The sequence below is a fragment of the Onychomys torridus genome, chromosome X (assembly GCF_903995425.1).
Source record: "Onychomys torridus chromosome X, mOncTor1.1, whole genome shotgun sequence".
Taxonomy (NCBI): Eukaryota; Metazoa; Chordata; class Mammalia; order Rodentia; family Cricetidae; genus Onychomys; species Onychomys torridus.
Genome location: NC_050466.1, coordinates 116238914 through 116262156, shown reverse-complemented (window position 1 = coordinate 116262156; position 23243 = coordinate 116238914). Strand labels below are relative to the sequence as shown.

Sequence of the window (23243 nt, the reverse complement as noted above, 5' to 3'; positions counted from 1 at the left end):
GCCCTCTCTGAAATAGTCTGGACCTTGTGCCCCACCCTGATCTCCATCATTTATATGTAAATATGTCATCATAATCAATTCCATTGAGGAAAATTGGGCCCCCTGCCCTTCATGATGAGGCCCTTGGTGACGTCCTTTGGTGACTAAAAGACAAGGCATATCATCTGAAATAATTTGAAGGATTCTTTCCTCACAAGCCAGCTCTTATCTTCCTGTTACTAGGCCAAAGAAGCAGAGGACTTCCTTCAGTTCGGCTTCCTTGGATTGGACAGTCATGGCCTGGGAGGCCTCTATCAGCTTTAAATGTGTGATGTGGCAGTGATAAGCATTCTCTACATTCCCACATCTTCCTGAAGCCAACATGGTGGTGTGCTGGGGCCTGAATGCTGGATATTGCCATAAGCCAACTCCATTACAATATCCTGAGCACCAGAGGTTACTTGAGTCAGAACTCCAAGAGCATTGTGTTCTCCAGGCTGTCCATGTGGAACAGGTTCTCACCCTGCCACTGACATTTTGGGGCTGTGTTTCCCTTTTATCTTGGCAGTTCTGTGCTTAGAAAAATGAGTAAGGTGCTCATCGTCACCACTGATTTGGAAGCTGACTATGAAAGGATTTTGAAGATGCCAGTACTCATGTTGAGTTCTGTAGCTAGGCGTAGGTATGTTACTGCAGATATGGTTCTGGGCCACTTAGGACCCCTCCTCAACCTAAATTCTCATCACAAGCACAAAGTACCAATATGAGTCTGAGTCCCTTTTTTTTCTTCTTCAAGACAGGATTACTCTGTATAACAGCTCTAGCTGTCCTGCAACTCTTTGTAGATCAGGCTGGCCTTGAAATGAATCCTTTTTTGTTCCATCCCCTGGATATATCTGGGAGATCATGGACTCATCCCCACTGCTTCAAGCCTTGTTGACTTAGGCATTGTAAGAGTACATGGAAAGTGAGATGCAGATTCTGCTAACAATGAGCTTGTTGTTACATAGTAGACAGTAGAATTTGTTTATTTTCATACACATAATAAATGACTGGAAGGAGTGCACCAAAGTATGAAATGTTAATCTTTGTAATTTGTTTTTCAAACACCCCACATTGAACATGTCAGTAAAATAAGCAGTCAGGGAAGACTATGTTTCATAGTTAAGTGACTGATTATATACAATATGTTGTATATAATGGATTTCCATTTCAAATGACATGATAACAGGAATAATACATACTCATAAAAATGTGTAAAATGCTAAAGAATATAAAGGAAAATAACTCATGAGTCCACTATGAAGACATATTATTAATGCTTCTATTGGTTAGTATTTTCTTTAATGCCTCTTTATGAAAAAGGCATATGTAAATAATTGCTTTTGCAGAATTTGACTACTTTAGTATGTTTTATACCCAGGTTTTATTGTCTTGTTAGCATTTCTTGTCACTATATTCCTGAGTTAAGGCAAAAGTTCTAACTTCAGGGAATGTCAGTGGATCCAGCCACTAGCAACTCTCCAGAAAGCCAATCAAAAAATTGAGCAGTAAGTGGCAAAGGTCAGCAAGGAGTTCTATCATCATTATGATTGCACTGGTAATAATAGAAGGCTGATGATCTAAAATCTGTCTTCCGTGGTTTTGTGTGTGTGTTTTGGTTTGGTTTTGAGACAAAGTCTTGCCATGTAGCCAAGATTGGCATTTAACTTGTGAACCTCTTGCCTCCAAATGCTAGGATTACAGCTTCAAAGTGCCTATAACAGTGTTAGTGTTGTATAGGAAATAGAAACAAAGGCGAGAACTGGGGGTTGCTGTGGGTCTCAGTTACTTTTCTGTTGTTGTGATAAAACACCATTAACAAGGCAATTTATAAAAGAAAGTGTTTAGTTGGACTTTCAGTTTCAGAGGGTGAGAGCCTTTTGATGACCAAGCAAAGGCCTGGCAGCAGGAACTGAGAGCTGATATGTTGAGCAGGCAGGAGGAAGGGGGAGGGGGTGCCCTGGGAGGTACAAGTCTTTTTACACCTACTCTAAGAAGGCCACACTTCCTAATTATTCTCAAACAGTTCCACCAACTGGGGACAAGTATTCACACATACAAGCCAGTTGAGACATTCTTGTTCAAACCACCACACCATTAGCCAGTACCATCTTGGCCTTTCCATGGTCTGATTAATCGTTATGTTGGGTTAGTCACTCAAGATCAGTCATGCAGTTCTATATTAGGTACAATGTTTTCTTTTGCTTAGGAAGTCGTTTTGGCATTTTGTCTTAAGACGGTCATTAATCACATCTAGAGTTGGTGGGATCCTAGTTAGCTATAGCAGAAAAAGACTCAGGAGAACTCAAAAAGATGGAAAGCAAATAAAGACGGAGTCCCCAAGAAGTTCAAATGACGTTCACTAGGTTAGTAACTGGACCCTCCTCTAATTCCAAGTATGAAGCCATCGCTCCACTTCTGTGGGAGTGCTGTATGTCTCCATAACAATTAGTATGCAAAATAACAACCATTTTGTATTGGTTAGATTTTTTTTTCCCAAAATGACACAAGCTAGGGTTATCTGGAAAAAAGGGAACCTCAACTGAGAAATTGCTCCTATATGAATTGTAGGATTTTCCCTATTTATGTGAAGAATCTCTAAATTATTTAATTAATACACACAAAATACTGTTGTCCCTCCCTCCCTCCTCTCCTCCTTCCTTCCTTCCTTCCTTCCTTCCTTCTTTCCTTCCTTCCTTCCTTCCTCCTTCCCTCCCTCCCTTCCTTCCTTCTTTTCTTCCTCCCTTCCTCCCTCCTCCCCTCCCTCCCTCCCTTCCTTTCTTTTTTTCAAGACAGGGTCTCCTGTAGCCTAGGCTGGCTTCAAACTTGCCATGTGTAGCTGAGGATTACTTTGAACTTCTGATCCTCCCACCTTGCACCCCGAGTGTTGGGGTTACAGGTGTGTGCCACCACACCTGGTTTATGTAGTGCTGCTGGTCAAATGTAGGGTTTTGTCTGTCCATTCTAGGTCAGCATTCTACCAACTGAGCTTTATGCCCCACTCCCTTGTTTTCTTTTCTTTTCTTTTTCTTTTTCTTTTTCTTTTTCTTTTTCTTTTTTCTTTTTTTTTTTTTTGCGACAGGGTTTCACTGTAGATTTGGAGGCTGTCCTGGAACTTGCTTTGTAGACTAGGCTGGCCTTGAACTCACAGAGATCCACCTGCCTCTGCCTCCCAAGTGCTGGGATTACAGGCGGGCGCCACCACCGCCTGGCCTCCCTTGTTTTCTTTATGTAGTGCTGTTAGGTTTTAATAAATATGAAAAGCACCCCCCCACACACACAAGCTCATGTGTTAAAAGCTTGGTTTGTAACTGGTGGCCTTATTTTGGGGGCTGATGGAAGCTTTGAGAAGTAGGGCCCAATTAGATAAATGGCTCACTGAAGAAATAACCTTGGTGAGGGGAGGTCTAGATTTTGCTGTGGCTCTTTCCAGTTTGTCTGAGCTTCCTTTCTACCTTGGGGTTGGACGGGGTACATGTTCCACTGCATCATAATGTCTGGCCTCTCATCAGAGTCATACCAATGGAGCCAGCTGGACAGGACTGAAAACATGAGCTGAAGCAAGTCCCTACTCCTGTAAGTTGTTTGTTGCCACATATAGATGTGAAGTATAACACTGAGCTCATTTAGTCATTAAGATGAGCTCTCACTGTGTTGCCCAGGACAGCCAGGAATTTTTAGGCTCAAATGATACTCCTATCTCATCCTCCCAACTAGCTGTACCTAAAAGTTTACAACACCATATCTAGCTGAGACTAGAGATCATATTACTAGGGATTTTATCCTCATGCCATCATCATGAAAACATTCCGCCCATTTTATCATCTAACTGGCTGTGGCTGGTTTACAGGAAATCTGTTGACTGTTTTCAGCCACATAGCTGAACTCTCTTCTGAACCTCTCTTCTCTCCTTCAATCTATTCATGTTTCAATTGACTCCCCCTGGGTATTGTCTGGATAGACAACCAAATCAACTGCAAATAATGATGATTTTTGTCTCTCTTCCAATAGCTACCCCTTATTTCTTTTCTTATATTTTACTCTTTGTTAAAACCTCATTTTTAAACATTTGCCTGGCTTGCAGCAACCAATGGAAGCACACTCACCACTTGTCAAAGAAACCATGAAATGGGCCACTGAGAGAAGCAAGGAAACCATGCTTACTGCTATTTGGAAGCAATCATTGTTATGGAAGACTCCATTGCTATTGAGAGAGGAAAGAGCTGACAAGTTAATTTGTCTTTTGTTCCTAGGTACTTCTGCCACCCAGATTCTTCCTGCACTTCCAACCACTGTCTGACAGCAACAGCATAACTCACAGACAGACAGATCTTCTTGCCCTCTAGATGTGTTTGCCTTTTGTTTCAAGTAAGAAGATATATATATATATATGGCATCCATATGGCATCCACAGAGATATAGTTACCATGAGTATTGGCAGTTTTCAAGAACTTACTAATTATCTTCATGTGCAGCTCTGTTAATGAGTATTGTTGCCTGAAAATGCGGGGACTTCAGCTGTGTCTCAGGGAAATATTTAACTTCTGCTTCTGCCTGTCTACTCTAGGCAATATATGTTCTTTACAAGGGAGGTGTGAACAACAGCTCCAAGGAGAGCTTGCACAGTAATGGTTCTCTCCTCAGCTTCCTGAGGTGGTGCTAATCGAGACCCTCCACAGGATCTGGCTGAATGTGTCAGTTGTATTAAATCCTGAATGGACAGGTAGCTATGCTTGGCAAATACTGCTCTTCAGTGCTAGCTTTTTGAGTCAGTTCAAAACGAGGATAAAGATTACACTGTAGAGCTAGCAGTAAGGACTGGGTCAGAAACTGAGGAGATGGCCAGCTCTTTCCTGAAATGTGTTCTCTGAGCACAGCCTATGCACTGTATTTCCCTCTAGCGTAGAATAGCTAGTCAATTTCTAGTTGTTTTGGAGAAAGGCAGATCAGTTCTCCATGACCCCTGAGTATAGAGCACAGGAGAGAGTGCAAGCTCACTCCTTCACAGAAGTGTCTTATCATCCTATGATAGGTTCTTTTGTCCTTCATGGGAGATATGGAGTACAAACCAGAGGTCTTACAAATGGGATCCTCAAGTCCAGCTACTTCAACACCACTTGGAAACTTATTTGAAACATAAATTCTTCGGCTTGTTCAATCAGAAATTGTGGAGATGGGACCTCACCATTTGAGTAGTAGCTTTTGTTTGTTGGTGTGTGTGTGTGTGTGTGTGTGTGTTCGTGTTTAAGTTTGCATTGATGCATTTAAATGCACATGCATTTTTTTTTAACTGTGACAGAGTCTCACTCTGCGGTTAGCCTGGAACTTGCTAGGTAGATCAGGTTGGTCTTGAACTCACAGAGATCCGCCTGCTTCTGCCTCCTGAATGTTGGAATTAAAGATGTGTACCATCATCTTTATGACTGGCTTTTTTAAAAAAAATTGTGATTTCTGGGTATCAAATTCAGGTTTTCATGCTTGCAAGGCAAGTGCTTTTCTGATATATCTATATATCTAATCCTGGTTTTATATATATATATATATATGGTATAGATATAGATAGATATGGATATAGATACATAGATATATAGATATAAGACCTACAATAACCTTAAACTGCAAACTCTTGGTGATCATCCTGCCTCACAGACAGGCACTAGTGATCTGAATTTTAAAGGCCCTTCCAGGAAATGCTGATACAAACCAAAGTTTGAGGATCATTGGTTAAATGTTCAAAAATTAAAGTGGGAAATGGCTATCTGACAGCCAACTGTATTTTATTATATTTTATTTTTTGGTTTTTCGAGACAGGGTTTCTCTGTGTAGCATTGTGCATTTCCTGGAACTCACTCTGTAGACCAGGCTGGCCCCAAACTCATAGAGATCCGCCTGGCTCTGCCCCCCCCCCCCCCCACCCCCGTGTGCTAGGATCAAAAGTGTGCACCACCACCGCCTGATGACAGCCAACTTTAAAGTTTAGATCTACCACTTATTGTGTGTTCTTGGATATGTTATTTATCCCTCTGCATGTCTCAGTTATTTTGTATATAAGGTTCAGCTATCAATATTCTCTTGTGTAAATTAGGCAGCTCCTCGTGGAGCATTTGGGATACTGTATGGTACAAATCAAATGTCTAATCAGTATTGGGTATCTTTTATTACAACAAGGGGTGTTCTGGATGATCATTTTAATTTCTAGCAAGACTGGGTTCTTTCAGTGTGGAAAATGTCCAAATTATATATTAGAAAGCAAACAAACAAGCTTAAAAACTGAGTGTGGTGGGACATAATGTCAGCACCCAGGATGCGGAGACAGGCAGATATCTGTGATTGAAAGGTTGGCCTTGTCTACATTGTGAATGCCAGATCAAAAATGGCTGCATATAAAGACCTCATCTATCTTAGTTAGGGTTTCTACTGCTGTAAAGAGACACCATGACCACGGCAACTCTTATAAAGGAAAACATTTAATTGGGTCTGGATTACAGTTTCAGAGATTTAGTCTATTATCATCATGGCAGGACTTGGCATTGTACATGCAGACATGGTCCTAGAGAAGGAGCTGAGAGTCCTACATGTTGATCCGAAGGCAACAGGAAGTAGTCTAAGACACTAGGCGTGGCCTGAGCATATATGAGACCTCAAAGCCCATACCCACAGTGACACACTTCCTCCAACAAGGCCACTCCAACAAAGCCACACCTCCTAATAGTGCCATTCCCTATGAGATTATGAGGGCCAATTACATTCAAACTACCACATCATCTCAAAAAAATAAAATAAAATAAAACTAGGAAGCAGCCATGTATGGCTGCACAGACCTATAACCTTGGTTCTGGGAAGATGCAAATGGAAAGATCAGGAGGTCATGGTCATCTTTAACTATATGAGGAATTGGGCTATGGGAGACCTTAGCTACTATGTCCCAGACCCTCTAAAAGGTTAGGGGCTATGTAGCACACTTTAACAACTCAGCTGGAGGAATGGGACCAAATATTTTTCACCTACCAGTATCTTCACAGATTGTGGGACATACAAGCAGCAAGGCACTAAAGCAATCTAATCTTCTCATCCCTTGCAGCCTAACAATGACATTTGAAAAAAATCGAGGAGCACATCATCATCAGCCCAGAGAAGAGAATCTAGTGTCTTTATTACGGGTTTGCTGAAGATGGCGATTTGGAGAGAACAGAAATTACAGCCTCTGGGTAGCTGGAAGATTTGTGCTTTGGGCGCTAAGTTCTAGGCATAAAGCTGATATACTCACACTGATAGTGTTCTGGTGTGGAGCAGGATGTGGGATCGATGTTCCTATGTTATTCTCTTCATCTAGCTGTGAAGGATGAGCTGTCAGTGCTGGAATGCTGGGAACATTGAATTGCAAATTTGAACACTATAAAAAAGCAAGGGCTGAGACCCTAGGAAATAAGAAAATGAACATTAATGCCAGCCATGTAAATGTAATATAGTAAATATCAGTGTTACCCTAGAAACTAGAAGGATGAAGGAGCTAGTTAGTTTGGCAACAGTTTCCAGGGTAATTCCTCCTACACAAAATTCAAGAGCTTTTGTATTATGTTAACTCATTATGTACATGTCCACTGGACCCCCTATCCATAATCCATTATCGTTTCTTTCTCTTGGAAGACTCCCTTTCTGAATTCTTTATTTTGCTAAGGGGTAGTGCCATTCTCCCAAGTGCTCTCATCAAAACCCCTTGACATTTATCAGAAAGCCGAAGGGCCTCCAATGTAATGTGTATCTCTAAACCCAGGAAGTACACTTTAGAAAAAGATTAGACACAAAAATCAGGAAATAATAGACTCCTCAACTGAAAAAAAAATTTTTAAGGCGTCTTAAAGTGGATAAAACTAGCCATCTGTGACTCTACCCAGAAGCAACTTCTGGTAAATATAATTTGTAGATAGACTGAAGATGAGATTAAGATGCTTTCCAATATCTCACCTGGGAGCCTACAATGTAATTCATGTAAGATGAGCTGTTACCTTGGAAACAGTGACGCATAATGAGGATAGGAGGCAGGTAATATTGTAATGACAGAAGATTCTAGTAACTAGTTAGAGGTAGTGGAAAAGAACATTGGAGAGTCAGTGTTTATGAGGAACTTTTGGAGTAATAGGAACAGGAGGGACAGAGCTCCCTCAAAACCATTAAGCTCTATCTGTTCAAATGACAGGTGACTCTCTGATGACTAGCTTGGTTCTCCTGTTAATGCCCATAGGGATGACCCTAGTTAATAGGAAAGAATATTTCTGTTACTAGGAGTGATATTCCTCACTAGAATTTGGATTGCAAGCAAGTCTTACAAATTTGCTTAACAAGTTAGCTCTCCAAAGTCTCTTCTATATTTAGTGATCAAACCTTGTTCTCTATTTCAGAGCCTGGACTCCAGGAACTTCAGCAAGATTCAACACTTACAGTTTTCTTTATTACCAATGTAATACATCTTCACTCTAGACAAACTGGGGTGTGTGGAAATGAAATGCCATGAACAAATGAATGGTATCCATGGTAGGTCCTTTTCTAGGGCGATGCTCAAACACCATGACCAAAGAAATTTATAGGAGAAAGGCTTTAATGAGCTATCCTCCCATCTCAGCATTTGATTCCTTGGTTCCAGTTGGTGGCATTGTTTGGGGAGGGTTAGGAAGTATGGCTTGATGGTACAAGTATGTTCCTGGGGAAAGTTTTGAGGTTTCAAAAGTCATGTGCCATTCCCAGTTTGCTCTCTCTGCTTCCTGCTTGTGGTTCAAGATGTGAGCTCTCAGTTCCGGCTCTATGCCTGCCACCTGCTGCCATGCTTATGGGCCCTAACCCGCTGGAAACATAAGCTCAAATAAAGGCTTTCTTTTATAAATTGCCTTAGTCATGATGTCTTATCATAGCAACGGAAAAGTAACTAACATAATCCCTCCCTTAGTCACTTAGTTCTATTGCTGTGAAGAGACACCATGACCAAGGCAACTATTAAAAGAGAAAGCATTTAATTGGAGGCTTGCTTACACTTTCAGAGTTTTAGTCCACTATCATCATGGTGGGGAGCATGGCAGCATGCAGACATGCACTGGAGCAGTAGCTAAGAGTTACATCCTGATCTGTAGGCAGAGAGAGAAGTGGGGGAGGGAGGCTAAACATTTTCTCTTATCCACTAAGCCACCTCTCCAGCCCTGTGACACACTTTCTCTAACAAAGCCACACCTCCCAATCCTTCTTAAACAATGCCATTCCCTAATGACTAAGCATTCAAATACATGAGCCTATGGAAGCCATTCTCTTTTTGGTGTTTCGACACAGGGTTTCTTTATGTAGCTTTGGGGCGTTTCCTGGATCTCACTTTATAGACCAGGCTGGCCTTGAACTTACAGAGATCCTCCTGACTCTGTCTCCTGAGTGCTGGGATTAAAGTCGTGTGCTACCACCTACCTGGCTATGAAAGCCATTTTTATTCAGACCACCACAATCCCCCAGCCCACTATCCAGAGGGCTGTGAACATCTCATGCACTTCCTTCTAGTCTTTGTTCCAGTACATTTTAAAAACATTCATTAGTTTGTAAATTTATATGTATGTGTAGGATCTGTGTAAATGCCAACAGAGGCCAGAAGAGGGCATCAGATCCCTAGGAGCTAGAGTATAAATGGTTGTGAGCTTCCCAGTCCGAGTGCTAAGAACTACATTCAGGTCATTGGCAGTAAGTGCTCTTAACCATGGGGCTCTCTCTCTAGGTCCTGTTACAGTGTGTTCTTCTTAGATTTCTATTTTATTTTATGTGCATGAGTGTTTTGCCTGCATGTATGTGTGTGTACCAAGTGTATGCAGTGCCTGAGGAGGTCATAAGAGGGCATTAGCACCCTTAGGACTGGAGTTTTGAATGGCTGTAAGTTGCCATGTGGGTGCTGGGGGTTGAATTCAGGTTCTCTGTAAGTGCAGCTATCACTTGAAAATCACTGAGCCACCTCTTCAGCCCCTGAATTTATTTATTTTTTATACATTTACTTGTGTCTGTTTGTGTGTTTGTGGGTGCCACAGCACCTGTGTGAAGGGCAGACGACAACTTGCAGGAGTCCTCTTCTTTCATTACGTGGGTCCTAGGTCTTGAATTCAGGTGGTCAGTCTTGATGGCAAGTGCCTTCACCCGCTGAGCCGTCTTGCCAGTGCCTGGGGACAGGTAGGTACATACAAAATTACAAATGGTCTCCTGTAGCCCAGACTGGCCTCAAACTCTATACAGCCAAGAACATCCTTGAACTTTTAATTCTCCTGTCTCTCTGCCTCCAAGTATTGAGATTACAGGACACCATCCCTGGCTGGTTTGATTTTTTTTTTTAGTTCAATAAATTCATATGAAATTTCATCTGGTATGTGTTGGGATTCAATTTTTTAAAACTCTTTTCCCCCCTCTAGTGTGTAGATGTATGTTGTGTGGGTAAATGCGGGTATATGTTTTTGTATGTGTATGGGCTCACATGTGTGTGTGTGTGTGTGTGTGCGCGCATATGTGTGGCGGCTATATTACTCTCTCTCTCTGGAAGGGTTTCTTGCCAATTCAGCTGCTATAGCTAGCCAGCTTGCCTTGGGGGATCTCCTGCCTCTGTCTCCCAAGTGCTATTGTTTTTTACATGAGTTCTGAGTATCTGATCTTTAGTCTTTGTGCTTGCACAGCAAACCTATTACCAACTGATTCCTCTCCCCGGATCACTGGGATCTTATCGCAAGATGTGCATCCTGCAAGATACTTGTTACAGACCCAGGGATTCCTGACACCTCCCTGCCTTGAGACTTCAGCTGGGCAGGAAGGGGATCAGAAACCTACATTTGTTTCAATCACTCCAGCGGCTCATGGTGCATAATGGCCCTGATAATATTTTCAGAAATTATAATGGTATGTGGTATAGTCTGCTTAGTGACTGTGGTAGTCCCCCTCACCTTCTGGGTCACTACATGATACAACCCATTCTATTGATAACTGCTGGAGTTCTCCTGTGGAAACATCTCAGGAAAATTCTTTGTTAGCTTCCTTTGTTAACAATTACAGGGATCACCTTGAGCCAGCGTTCCAGACCTTCCACTATATTTTGGGATCAATCTAGTCAGCTAGAAGGTCATGACTATGTCATGCACTTTTCCCATCTAGCCAGGCCTACATGCTGATGAGCCTTGAGTGGTTCATACCTGTCATCATGCCAAAGCCTTCAAAATTCCCAGAGGCTGTATAGCCTAGACACTGAACCCAGTTCTCACATCCTTTTCCTTTGCTGGCTTCTAAATTGCCTTTGTAGAACTACCAGTGCTCAGACTGTTGTGTATTTTTACCCAGTGCGTCTTGTCTTGCCCCCAAATTCAATCTTTGAGGGGATGGTATGTGTATTCTTATCCCTCTGAGTCTCTATCATAGTTCTAGAAAGTGCTGTTGAAAAAAAAAAGAACAAAAGTGTGGGGGAGCCACAGAAACTTTTAACAACTTTGTTGTTCTCCCCAGGTAGAAAATGCTGCTACTGCAATTGGAAACCTAAAGGAAAAGCAGTTCTCTTAAAGAGGAATGATACACATGTGGTGGTGTGGGAGGGTAAGAGATGTCCCCCCGTTACCCCTTGTCCCTTACCGCCTGCAAGGGAGGAGAGAGCTGACCCTCTCCCTTACCAGCTGCAGCACTCAGGAAATTTGCCCAGCCCCTCACCTAGACAGCACTTCAGGCTGCTCTGAGGTGAGAGCGACCCAATTCTGATGTTATGAGCAAAGGAGAGCTGTCCCCATTACTCATCCAATACGGTAGCATTGGCAGAGGAGATATGCCGTCCACCACCTCCTGCCCATCAACTACTCAGACAGGTGGAGGAGCTGGCCCTCTGGGCCTAAGAACCCTACCCCTCACTAGCTGCAACATTGGAAAGAATGATCTCTGCACCTCAACAGGGCAGCATAACAGAGCTGGCCCTTAGGGTGTAGGTGTGGGAGAGCATACCCTGAGGGCTTGAAAGCAGGAGAACTGGCCCCACTCCCTTCTTATTGATGCAAGTAGTGAACTAGCCCAGGCAATACTGGAGTGCTCCCCCTGGTGGTAAGGACAGAGGAGAACTGGCTGGCTGACCAACCTACAGCTTCCCAGGCCCCAAACCAAGCCCCAACATCCACCCCATCTGTGATCTACTGGAGCACATGAAGGGACATGACCTGCAGACCCGAAGCTGCAGGATCTCCATGTCACAGGACATCAGCAGGGTATCCAAAGAGGAGTTCCAGTGAGGGCCATCATAGATAGTGTAGCAGTAACCAGAGGCTGTGAACCGGACAAAACGACTCTGCAATGAACAGATGCAAGTAAAGACATAGGGACAAAGGGGTTTACTGCATGGCTCTTTGTGTCATATTGCAGCTTCTGTAATGAGATTTTTAATGTTCCCCGTTTTTTCTTTTTTCTTTTAAATTTTGTATATTTGTATGGGGTGCAAAAGCAGAGGGTGGAATGAAAGGGATGGGGTATTTGATGGCATCAAGACACATGATGTAAAAGAGACACAGAATAAACAAAAAGAAAGTGAAAAAAGTTAAAAAGTGGAATGACAAAGTGGCAACATTTCATTAATAAACAATAGACAACAGAATCACAGGAGTAGCCAACATAGATGAATGGAAGGATAAACAATTATGGTATCAAACTAGAATAAATGCTAGCTAAGTCTATTGAATTCTCACTGGCCTTGTGCACGTTTCTGCACTGAACAAATACAAACCTAACTTGTATCATGAATACAGGGCTGTGACATTTGCAGTGGTTTAAATGTGTTCTACAAAATTTGTGTGTTAAAAAAAACGCATCTCCAATATAACAGTGTTAAGAGTTGAGATTTTTAGGGAGTAATTAAATCATGAAGGTAGAGCCCCTATAAAGTGGGATTAATGATCTTGTAAAAAAAGTTCCAGGGAGTTCACCCTTTCTATTTCTTCTATTATGTGAGCATACCAAGAACGTATAATATATGAGAAGCAGGCCCTCTTTCGACTCTAGCTTCGTTGGCATTTTTATCTTGGCTATCACAAACTCCAGAATTGTAAGAAATAAATTTCTTTTATTAATATGGTACACACCCTGTTATATTTTATTAAAGCTCAATAATTGTTTTTTAAAAAAAGAAAGTGCTGTTGAATAGAACTAAGCCAGCCCTGTCAAATCATTTTAGTACATGTTCTTTTAAAAATGATTTTAATTTATGTGTATACATATGTGTCTTTGTGAAGTTATGGGCACCATGTGCATACAGTTGCCTGTGGAGGCCAGAGGGCACCAGATCCTCTGGAACTGGAGTTACAGGCAGTTGTAAGCTTCAGATGTGTGTACCGGTATCTGAACCTGGGTCTTTTGCAAGAGCAGTAAGCACTCTTAACCATTGAGCTGTCTCTCCAATACCCAAAACATGTATTTCTAAGAAGGAATTCTGAAGCCTCTCACATATCTTTTCTTGCATCAAACTGAGAAGGTTTGAAAAATTTCTAGATATTTTACTTTGTTGTGATTTTGTTTGCTGATAACAAGGTTAAGCAGAATGTTATCTTGGTTCCAGTGATTATCTAATTCAACAATACTGTGTATCACCTATGACATGCCCACTTACAGACTTTCTGCTTGAAGAGTCTAACCTTTACTATAATGTGGGCTATTTCTTAGTTCTCCTTCAGATGTAATGGTTTCTCTTTTTCTAGAAGAGCATGTTTTATTGGATTAAATAAATATAAGGGGGTTAATGGCTAAGTAATTTCATTTTGGCTTCCTTAATCTCCTTTCTCTCCCTTCCCTTCAGAGTTCTGCCTCCCTGAAAGACAGAAGTGCTTTAAATGATTTTGCTTGGATGTGTGGAGAAGGTGGGGGCACCAAAGGCAAGGGGGTGAGATTCAGTTCATCGAAGATTTATCGAGCTCGACTGGCTCACCTAGCTCTGTGCACAGCACAACGGAAGACACCAAGATGGGAAGTGATGACTGACTGGGTGGGAGGGCAGGAGAAGGGGAAAGTTTAGGAGGTGGAGTAAGGAGCAGGCTGGCATTCCACATGGGAGGGTACTAGAGAGGAGAAAAGGGAAAGAGCAAAGGTGAACTCTCTGGCCTTTCTTTTAAGTAAATTTTTTCATTTATTTTACATGCCGACCACAGTTTCCCCTCCTTCCTCTCTTCCGGTTCCCTCCTGTTTGCCCCGCCCACTTCCCCATCCACTCCTCCCCTGCTCAGAAAGGATAAGGCTTCCCAGGGGAGTCAACAAAACCTGGCATATCAAGTTGAGGCAGGAAGGAGGTCCTCCCCCTGCGTCAAGGTTGGGCGAGGTTACTCAGTTTGGGGATTGGGTTCTCAAAAGTCTCTGGCCTGTTTTTATGTGATAAGGGCCCAATAACCACTGCAGCCATGGCTTGAGCTTGGATTTTGAGAGTCTTTAGAGCAATTAGGATAGCCACATTTTTTTTTAATTTGGTTTTTCGAGACAAGGTTTCTCTGTAGCTTTGGAGGCTGTCCTGGAACTCGCTTTTTGTAGACCAGGCTGGCCTCGAACTCACAGACATCCACCTGCCTCTGCCTCCCAAGTGCTGGGATTACAGGCGTGCGCCACCACCACCCGGCCGATAGCCACAATATTAGTCAAAAGTAGCTATAATGAGTTTTTGTGTGTGCACACACAATATTATTATTTTTATTTTTATCATCATGATGAATACCAAACCCAAACACTCTTTCTCTGAGTTCAATCCTTAGTCCCTAGAATCAATCAATCTTTCTTTTTTATTTTTATTTTATTTTATTGTTTTGGTTTTTGGAGACAGGGTTTCTCTGTGTAGCGTTGGAGCCTGTCCTGGAATTTACTTGGTAGCCCAGGCTGGCCTCAGACTCACAGAGATCTGCCTGGCTCTGCCTCCCAAGTGCTGGGATTAAAGGTGTGCGCCACCACTGCCCTGAAATCAATCTTTCTTCTTTCTTTCTCTCTCTTTCTCCCTTTCTCTCTCTCTCTCTCTCTCTGTCTTTCTTTCTTTCTTTTCTTTCTCTCTCTCTCTTTCTCTCTCTTTCTTTCTCCCTCCCTCCCTTTCTTTCTTTTGTTTTTTTGCTTTTTTGGGACAAAGTCTCACTATGTAGCTCTGACTGTCCCGGATCTCACTCTGTAGTCCAGGCTGGCTTCAAACTCACAGAGATTCATTTCCTTCTGCTTCCCGAGTGCTGGGACTAAAGGAGTGTGCCACCATGTCTGGCTATTTTTTGGGGTGGTGGTGGTGGTGGAGTAGATTTATTTGATATTGTATAAATGAACACCATGTGAGTTATAGAAGGTTGTGAGCCACCATATGGGTGCTGGCAATTGAACCCAGGTCTCTGCAAGAGCACTAAGTATTCTTTTTTACCCCGAGACAGGGTTCTCCTGTGTTGCACAGGCTGTCCTGGATCTCACTCTGTAGACCAGGCTGGCCTTGAATTCACAGAGATCTGCCTGCCTCTGCCTCCCAAGTGCTAGGATTAAAGGCGTGGGCCACCTTCTGGCAGAACAATAACTATTCTTAATCACTGAACCATCTCTTCAGCTCCTGTTTTGTATTCTAAAAAAGAAATTATTTATTTTATCAGAATAAATGTTTTGCCTGCGTGTTTATATGTGCACAATATGTGTGCCCAGGACCCTCAAAGTTCAGAAAAGGATGTTGGATTTCCTGTAACTAGACTTACAGACCATTGTGAGCCATTATGTGGGTGCTGAGACCTGAACCCAAGTCCTCTTTAAGAACAGGCAGTGCCCTTAACTGTTGAGACATCTCTCCAGCTCCCTAAATTTTTGGAAAGATAATAGCTGACATTTATTGTGTGATTGTTCTGTCTGAAGCACATTGTCTTTCCCAGCATTAATTGGTTTAATCCTCATTGCAACCACACCAGGTAGATACAATTCTGATTCAGACCAGCTGAATGAATAATTTAATTTGCTAAAGTGCACATGGCTTTTCAAGTATCTGCATGGTCCTTTTGTTTCTACAAATCTTCTTTAATGTGTGTTTACTATATCATGTATAGCTTAACATTTATTTCTTATTTATATTTACTCTTTGTATGTTGGGGATTCCTGCTACACTGCTTGTGTACATGTCAGAAGGCAACTTTTGGAAGTTAGTGCTCTCCTTCCCCATGTGGGCTTTGAGGATTGAATTTAAGCCATCATGTTCAAGGCAAGTGTCTTTATTCAATGTTCCTTCTCACCCAAAATATAATGTTTTCTTTTTCTTTTCTTTCTTTCTTTCTTTCTTTTTTTTTTAAGACAGGGTTTCTCTGTGTAATTTTGGTGCCTGTCCTGGGTCTGGATCAGTAGACCAGGCTGGCCTTGAACTCACAGAGATCCGCCTGCCTCTGCCTCCCAGGCGCTGGGATTAAAGGCATGAGCCACCACCACCTGGCATAAAATGTTTTCTTGAGACAGGGTCTCATGTAGTGCAGGCAGGCATTGAACTCACCTTAACCTTGAACTCCTGATCCTCTTGTGTCCACTTCCTGAGCAATAGAATTACAAGTGTGCCATCACATCCAGTTTATATGGTGCTGGAGATGAAACCCAGGACCTTGCACATGCTAGAAAGCACTCTGAGATACACTCCTAGCCCTGGTTTTCATTGATGCTGTTTGTTTGGAGACAAAGTTGTACTCTGTAGTTTAGGCTGATATGGGATTTACTCTATAGGCTAGGATAGTCTTATCTCCTGCCTCAACCTCCAGTATTACAGGCCTGAGCCACCACCCCAGGTTGGCAGTGTGGTCTTGAATCTTGGCTTGACTCAGTACTTATTATTTAAGGTACTGGGCCTTGTTTCATTCATTCCCTGGGATTAATACTAGCATTGCCTTTGCACACAATAAGCATGCTATACTTTGATTGAAGTGAAAGACCAACGGAAATGTGCTTCCTATTTAAGGTCAATTGCATAAGCTTAAAAATTAGCCAAAAGGGAAACCCTGTCTCGAAAAACAAACAAACAAAAAACAAACAAACAAAAAAATTAGCCAAGTGCACAGAGGGAAGGTTTGTAATCTCAACACTTGGGAGGCGGAGGCAGGAGGATCAAGAATTTAAGTCCAGCCTGTGCTGCTGGAGACCCAAACAAAACCCTAGCCACAACAAAGAGCAAGCAAACAAAACCAATGTTAGGTCTCAAACCTGGGAGAAAGAGCTGAGGTGCCCATTTAACATGTCAAAGTAGGCCTGGCCTAGCATCCCTCAGTCCCTATCTGTTACAGAGTCTGGCTGGCATGCCCCACCCCCTACCCTAAACTTCTTAGGCCCTTCCCCCAGCTGCTCTTCCCTATATAATCCAGCCAACCATTCTGGTTACCCCGCCTTTTTGTCTCCCTTTTACCCTTCTGGCCCCTTGGTCTGGCTCTCCCCTCTCCCTTCTCACGTGACCCAGCTCAGGGTCATGTTTACTCTGGACTCTCCCAGATGTCTCTGCCTCTGTCTATGATTTCCCTTTTATCTACAATAAACCTTCTCCTCCACCATACCTAGGAACTGTCACATCCTCCTTTTTATTTTTTCTTTCAACCACCAAGACTCAAACAAGACAATTTTTTTCTATTACCACATAAAATAGAGGGGGAATGATTGTCTGAAAAATTCTCTGGCTCACTATAGGTCTTTTACAATGAGAAAGGACTTAATGAAACAAATCTTTGTCCAAATCTTCCAACTCCCGTATACATGGATACTTGAAATTCTTTTGAAAATGTTTGATGCTGGGTGTGTAATTCCAGAACTTGGAAAGTTTACATAGTGAATTACAGGTCAGCAAGGAGTGCATAGTGTGAGACCTGCCTCAAAGAATTATCACATCTTAATTAGATAATCAATCAATCAATCAATCAATCAATCGTGTATGTAGAGTGGAGAGTTCCCGTGTGTGGGTGTGTGTGGAGGTCAGAGGACAGCTTGCAGCAGTCCGTTTTTTTCAACCACTAGGTGGGTCTGGGGGGATGGAACTAAGTTGTCAGGTTTGGTAACCAGCTCCTCTTTGCAGGGTAAGTGAGATGGCTGAGCTGGGAAAAGGGCTTGCTGCCAAATCTGATGGACTGAGTTCGATCCCAGAGAGCTACAGAGTAAAGAGAAATGACTTTAGCAAGTTGTCCTCTGACCTCCACACATGGGTGATGGCACACGTGAACTAAATAAGTACGTATAAAATTAAGAACAGAAAAATATTCTTTGGGTTGAAAGGGTTTAAGTGTAGTAGCATCGCTGGGATGGGCAATACCTTTAACAAGGCGATGTGAATTTCTTCAGGATTTTCTTCCTTGGCTTATGCAGATCTCAATTTGATGGGGAGAAAAGAGCAGCAGTGGGCAGGGTCGCAGAGAGGAACTTGGAAAAAACAAACAAACAACAAAAAAAAAACCGTCCAGCAGGCTGCTGAGACAGGAGCACTTCCTCGGAAGGGCACAAGTAGAGTCAGCGAGGTTGGGCGGCGTGCGAGCCAGAGGAGGAGCCCCGCAGCGCTGGGAGGAGCCGGGGCAAGCGGGCTAGAGAGCTGCGCACCAGGAAGTGACTCGCCCCCGTGACCTCCGGCCCCGGCGCTGTCTGCTGGCTTTTTGGTTTGTCACTGCACGTCCGTCCGTCGGAGGCTTTAGTGGCTCCGAAGGAAGAAATGGTGGGTAAGTATCCTGGAAAACCCAATTTTGCGGAAACTGTTCCTTGCTCCTGAGTGTCAGGTTTGGGACAGGAAGGAGGCAGGCGGAGCCGGGGATGCCACCCAGGGTGGCTGTGCAAGGTCACAGCCAGCCTAACGTCTACCATCACAGGCCCCCCCATCCCTCCCCCTAGCTCAGCCCTGCAACCTGCCTACGGTTTGCGGGTTTGTGTTGGCGTGCCCTAGCGTCTGTCCTCTAAGCCACTTAGTTACATTTCCCATTGCTGTGGTAAAATACCCTGACAAAAGCAGCTTTACGGGAGAAAGGGTTTATTATTTGTTAGGCTTACAATCGCAGCTTCCAGCAGTTTGTTAGGAAAAAGTCAGGAACTTGAAGCAGCTAGTCACATCCACAGTCAATGGCACGGAGAGAATGAATGCATATATGCTTCCTACTCAGCTTGCTTTCTACAGTGTCCTGCCGTCCAGGACTGAATGAAACTCAGAGACAGTGTCCACAGTAAGCTGGGTCTTTCCACAACAATTAACATAATCAAGACAAACTCCTTGCACGTTGTCCACAGGCCACCTTGATCTATACTGTCCCTCCTTAGATATCTCCCCCCGGTGTAGCCTTGACAATTAAAATGAACCATCATACACACACACACACACACACACACACACACACACACACACACACACACACACCTTATAGGTTGGGGACAGACTTATTCAGAGAGGTCTGGTTGGATGGATGGACCTGGCTACATGTGGTTTGTTGTGGAACTCATTAGTAAATTAATTTTCTCCTCTGCTTTAGTCAATAGCCCTGCTGGGGTCCAGCCAATGGAAGGGCAGGTAATCAAAGTTCCTACCGGTGAATATTTTGCTCCAAGAGATCTTTAGCTCATGAGGCTTAGACCTTTCAGATGTCTCTGACTTGAACTTCTGAGCACTGGAGGTAGATTATCCATTGAAACCCAGGAAAGTGTAGGTGGTTGCTATAAACTCTTGGATTTTCCAGTCAGTGGTTAATCCCAAGGCAATCTCTCTCTTTCTCTCTCTCTGAAACAGAAAAGTTTTTCCTCTCTCACACACACATTATCAATATTTATATTTAAAACAACTCACACACATCAGTATTTATGTTTAAAACAAAAAAAAAGTGGCTGGAGAGATGGCTCAGAGGTTAAGAGCACTGACTGTTCTTCCAGAGGTCCTGAGTTCAATTCCCAGCAACCACATGATGGCTCACAACCATCTGTAAGGAGATCTGGCACCCTCTTCTGTGTATGTAATAAATAAATAAATAAATCTTATTTTTATAAAAAAAGATACAAGGAAGAAATAATTTTTTTTCTGTGATTCATTGCCTTCTGTGACAATAAAAAACAAAGAAAATAGAACTTACCTTGACTGGTATTACTGGCTTGCTCTGAAAAGTATATTTAGCTGCAGAAATTACTAAATACAGTAAAAGAATCTTTACTACAAATGCTGTATGATGCACAGTCCTGAGCACCTCATGTATATAAGCTTATTGAAGGTTTTGTTTTTGTTTTTTTGAGACAGTCTCTCTCTGTAGCCCTGGGTATCCTGGAACTAGCCCTGTAGACCAGACTGGCCTTGAACTCAGAGATCCACCTGCCTCTATCTCCCGAGTGCTGGGATTAAAGGTGTGCATCACCATCGCCATGCTCATTTAATTCTCACTACAGCCCTGAAAGGTAGGTTTGATTAGTCCTGTTTTTGTGGGTGGTGACCAGACAGTCATTGTGCTTAGTTAACCTGTCCAAAGCCACATAGTTAGGGAGAAGTAGATCCTGGATTAGGATATGGGTTCAGAGCCTATTGACATTTAGACTATTTATTTATTTGTTTTTATGTATATGAGTGTTTCCTTGCATGTATGTCTATGCGTCACATGTATTCATGGTGCCTGTGGAGGCTAGAATCGGGTGTTGGATCCTCTGGAACTTGAGTAACAGATGATTGTAAGCCAGCATGTGGTTGTTGGGAACCAAGTTTGGGCTCTCTACAAGAGCAACAAGTGCTTTTAACCACTGGGCCATCTCTCCCGCCTCTATTTAAATTTTTTTTTCCCAAGACAGGGTTTCTCTGTAGCTTTGGAGCCTGTTCTGGACTAGCTCTGTAGACCAGGCTGGCCTCGAACTCACAGAGATCCTCCTGCCTCTGCCTCCCAAGTGCTGGGATTACAGGTGTGTGCCACTGCCACCCGGCCCTATTTAAATTTTTAAATTAAAATTCGCTTACAAACTAGCGAGTTCCCTTGTGGGATTTTCATCCATCCTAGGTTTTGGCTGCTCTCTGTATTTCCCTTATACCATCAGTGTTCTCCCTTCTGCTTTCATAGCATTTGTATTTTATCAACCTCCCCACTTCTCTCTTGAAAGGCTCATGTCCTTCTCTTGTGGGCCCCTTTCCTGGCCTCTGTACTCACACATAAATACACATATATTAAGTATTAGAAGCTGGAGCCTGCATATGAGAGAACGTGAGATGCTTGTCAGAAAGGGTCACGGTTACTGCCGTTCTTTTCTCTCCCTCCCTCCCTCCTTTCTTTACTTTTCCTCCCTCCCTCCCTTCCTTCCTTCCGTCCTTCCTTCCTTCCTTCCTTCCCTCCCTGCCTCCCTCCCTCCTTCCCTCTCTCCCTCCCTCCCTCCCTCTCTCCTTCCTTCCTCTCTTCCTCCCTTCCTCCCTTCTTCCCTTCTTCCCTTCTTCCCTTCCTTCCTTCCTTCTTTTTGACAAGGTCTTTCTACATACATAGCCCTGGCTGTCCTGGAACTCACTACGTATGCCAGGCTGGCTTTGAATTTACAGAGGTCCATCTACCTGCCTCTGCCTCCTGAATGCTGGGCTTAAAGGTGTACACCAGCACTCTTGGCTCTTAGACTTCTTAAATATATTCCAGTACCACCCATTTTCTTGCAAATTTCATTGTTTAAGGCTAATAAAATTCCATTGTGTATATGTAACACATTCTCATGTTGATGGGTATGTAGGTTGACTCCATTTCCTAGCTGTGTTTACTGGAGCAGCAATCAACATGCATGCGCAGGCATCTTTATGGTAGGTTGCAGAGTCCTTTCTTTGGTATACGCCCAGAAGTGGAATAGCTGAATCTCATGGTAGTTCTGTTTATAGTGTTTTGATAAACCTGCCCACTGATTTCCATAACTTCATCAGTTTACACTCCCATCAACTGAATAAAGGTTCCCATTGCCCCATATCCTTGTTAACATTTCTTTTCTTTGTATCTTTTTGTTTTGTTTTGTTTTTTTGAGACAGTGTTTATTTGTGTAGTTTTAGTGTCTGTTCTGGATCTCACTCTGTAGACCAGGCTGTCCCTGAACTCACAGAGATCCACCCGGCTCTGCCTCCTGAGTGCTGGGATTAAAGGCATGCACCAACCACTGCTTGGCCACAAAGTAGTTTTAATCTACATTTGTTTTCTTGTTTATTTTTTCTTTTCTTTTCTTTTCTTTTCTTTTCTTTCTTTCTTTCTTTCTTTCTTTCTTTATTTATTTATTTATTTTAGTTTTTGTGTGTTGTTAGCATTAATCCTCTGGCGTATGTGTAGCTGGCAAAGATTTTCTCATGACATTCTGTAGGCTGCCTCTCCATTTTGCTTTTGTGGTACAGAAGCTTTTTCGTTTCATGAGCTGCCGTTGCTCAACCATTGACTGTATTTTCTGAGCAACTAGTGTCCTGATCAGAAAGTCCTGACCTCTAGCAAGGTTTTGAAGTTTTTTCCTGTAGGTGGTTTTTTGTTTGTTTGTTTGTTTGTTTGTTTTGAGACTGGGTTTTCTGTGTGGCCTTGGCTGTCCTGGAACTGGCTCTGTAGACCAGGTTGGCCTTAAACTCAGATCTGCCTGCCTCTGCTCTCTGAGAGCTTGTTTTAGGTTTTTTTGTTTTTGTTTTTGTTTTTTTCCAGACCTGAGGACCGAACCCTGGGCCTTGTACTTGCTAGGCAAGCGCTCTACCACTGAGCTGAATCCCCAACCCCATGTTTTAGGTTTTATGTTGAGATTCTTAGTTCATTTGGAGTTGAGTTTTCTGCAGGACGAGAGATAAGGATCTAGTTTCATTCTGCTACACATAGCTACCCAGTTTTTCCAGTGCCATTTGTTGAAGACTTGTTTTGCAGTGTTAAGAACTGAACTGTCATACACTCCAAGCCTTTCTTTTCTTTTTATTTCCTTTTTTTTTTTTTGGTGATAGGAATTGAGCCCAAGGCCTTGTACATACTAGTCCAGCAGTCTACCTTTAAGCTATGCCACCCCTATAAAGGCCTATGCTCTTTTTAAATTTTAGATTTGATTATTTATTTTATGTATATGAGCATTTTGTCTGCATGTAGGTATGTATGTGCCTGATGCCCATGGAGGTCAGAAGAGGGCATTGGATCCCCTAGAACTGAAGTTTAGATAGTTGTGACCCACCATGTGGGTGCTGGAAATCAAACCTGGGTCCTCTGAAAGAGCAACAAGTGCTTTTAACCACAGATAATCTCTCCAGCTCCAAAGCCTATGTTCCTAAATATGACAAC

The 23243-nt window shown here is 42.8% G+C and overlaps 1 protein-coding gene and 1 long non-coding RNA gene across 8 annotated transcripts in view; one reads left to right on the top strand and one right to left on the bottom strand.

Moving 5' to 3' along the window:
• Positions 1-7257: 7257 nt before the first annotated feature.
• Positions 7258-18591, bottom strand: LOC118574135. Of its 2 annotated transcripts, XR_004943693.1 has the most exons (4): positions 18299-18591; positions 12213-12340; positions 10074-10199; positions 7258-7439 (listed from the first exon to the last, which is right to left on the bottom strand). It is a non-coding gene; the product is annotated as an uncharacterized LOC118574135 (long non-coding RNA). The 2 variants fall into 2 exon arrangements; XR_004943692.1 differs by lacking the exon at positions 7258-7439 and having other exon boundaries at positions 9655-10199.
• A 46-nt stretch (positions 18592-18637) lies between these two features.
• Positions 18638-23243, top strand: part of Trmt2b (tRNA methyltransferase 2 homolog B) — a 46667-nt gene continuing 42061 nt past the window's right edge. For 4 of the 6 annotated variants that reach the window (XM_036174809.1, XM_036174806.1, XM_036174810.1 and 1 more), the window contains exon 1: positions 18638-18695. In XM_036174809.1, coding sequence (XP_036030702.1) covers positions 18689-18695 — 7 coding nt within the window. In that variant the 5' untranslated portion in view covers positions 18638-18688. Of the gene's footprint in view, positions 18696-20365; positions 20401-23243 lie in introns of those variants that run through there. The other 2 variants (XM_036174807.1, XM_036174808.1) reach the window with 2 other exon arrangements.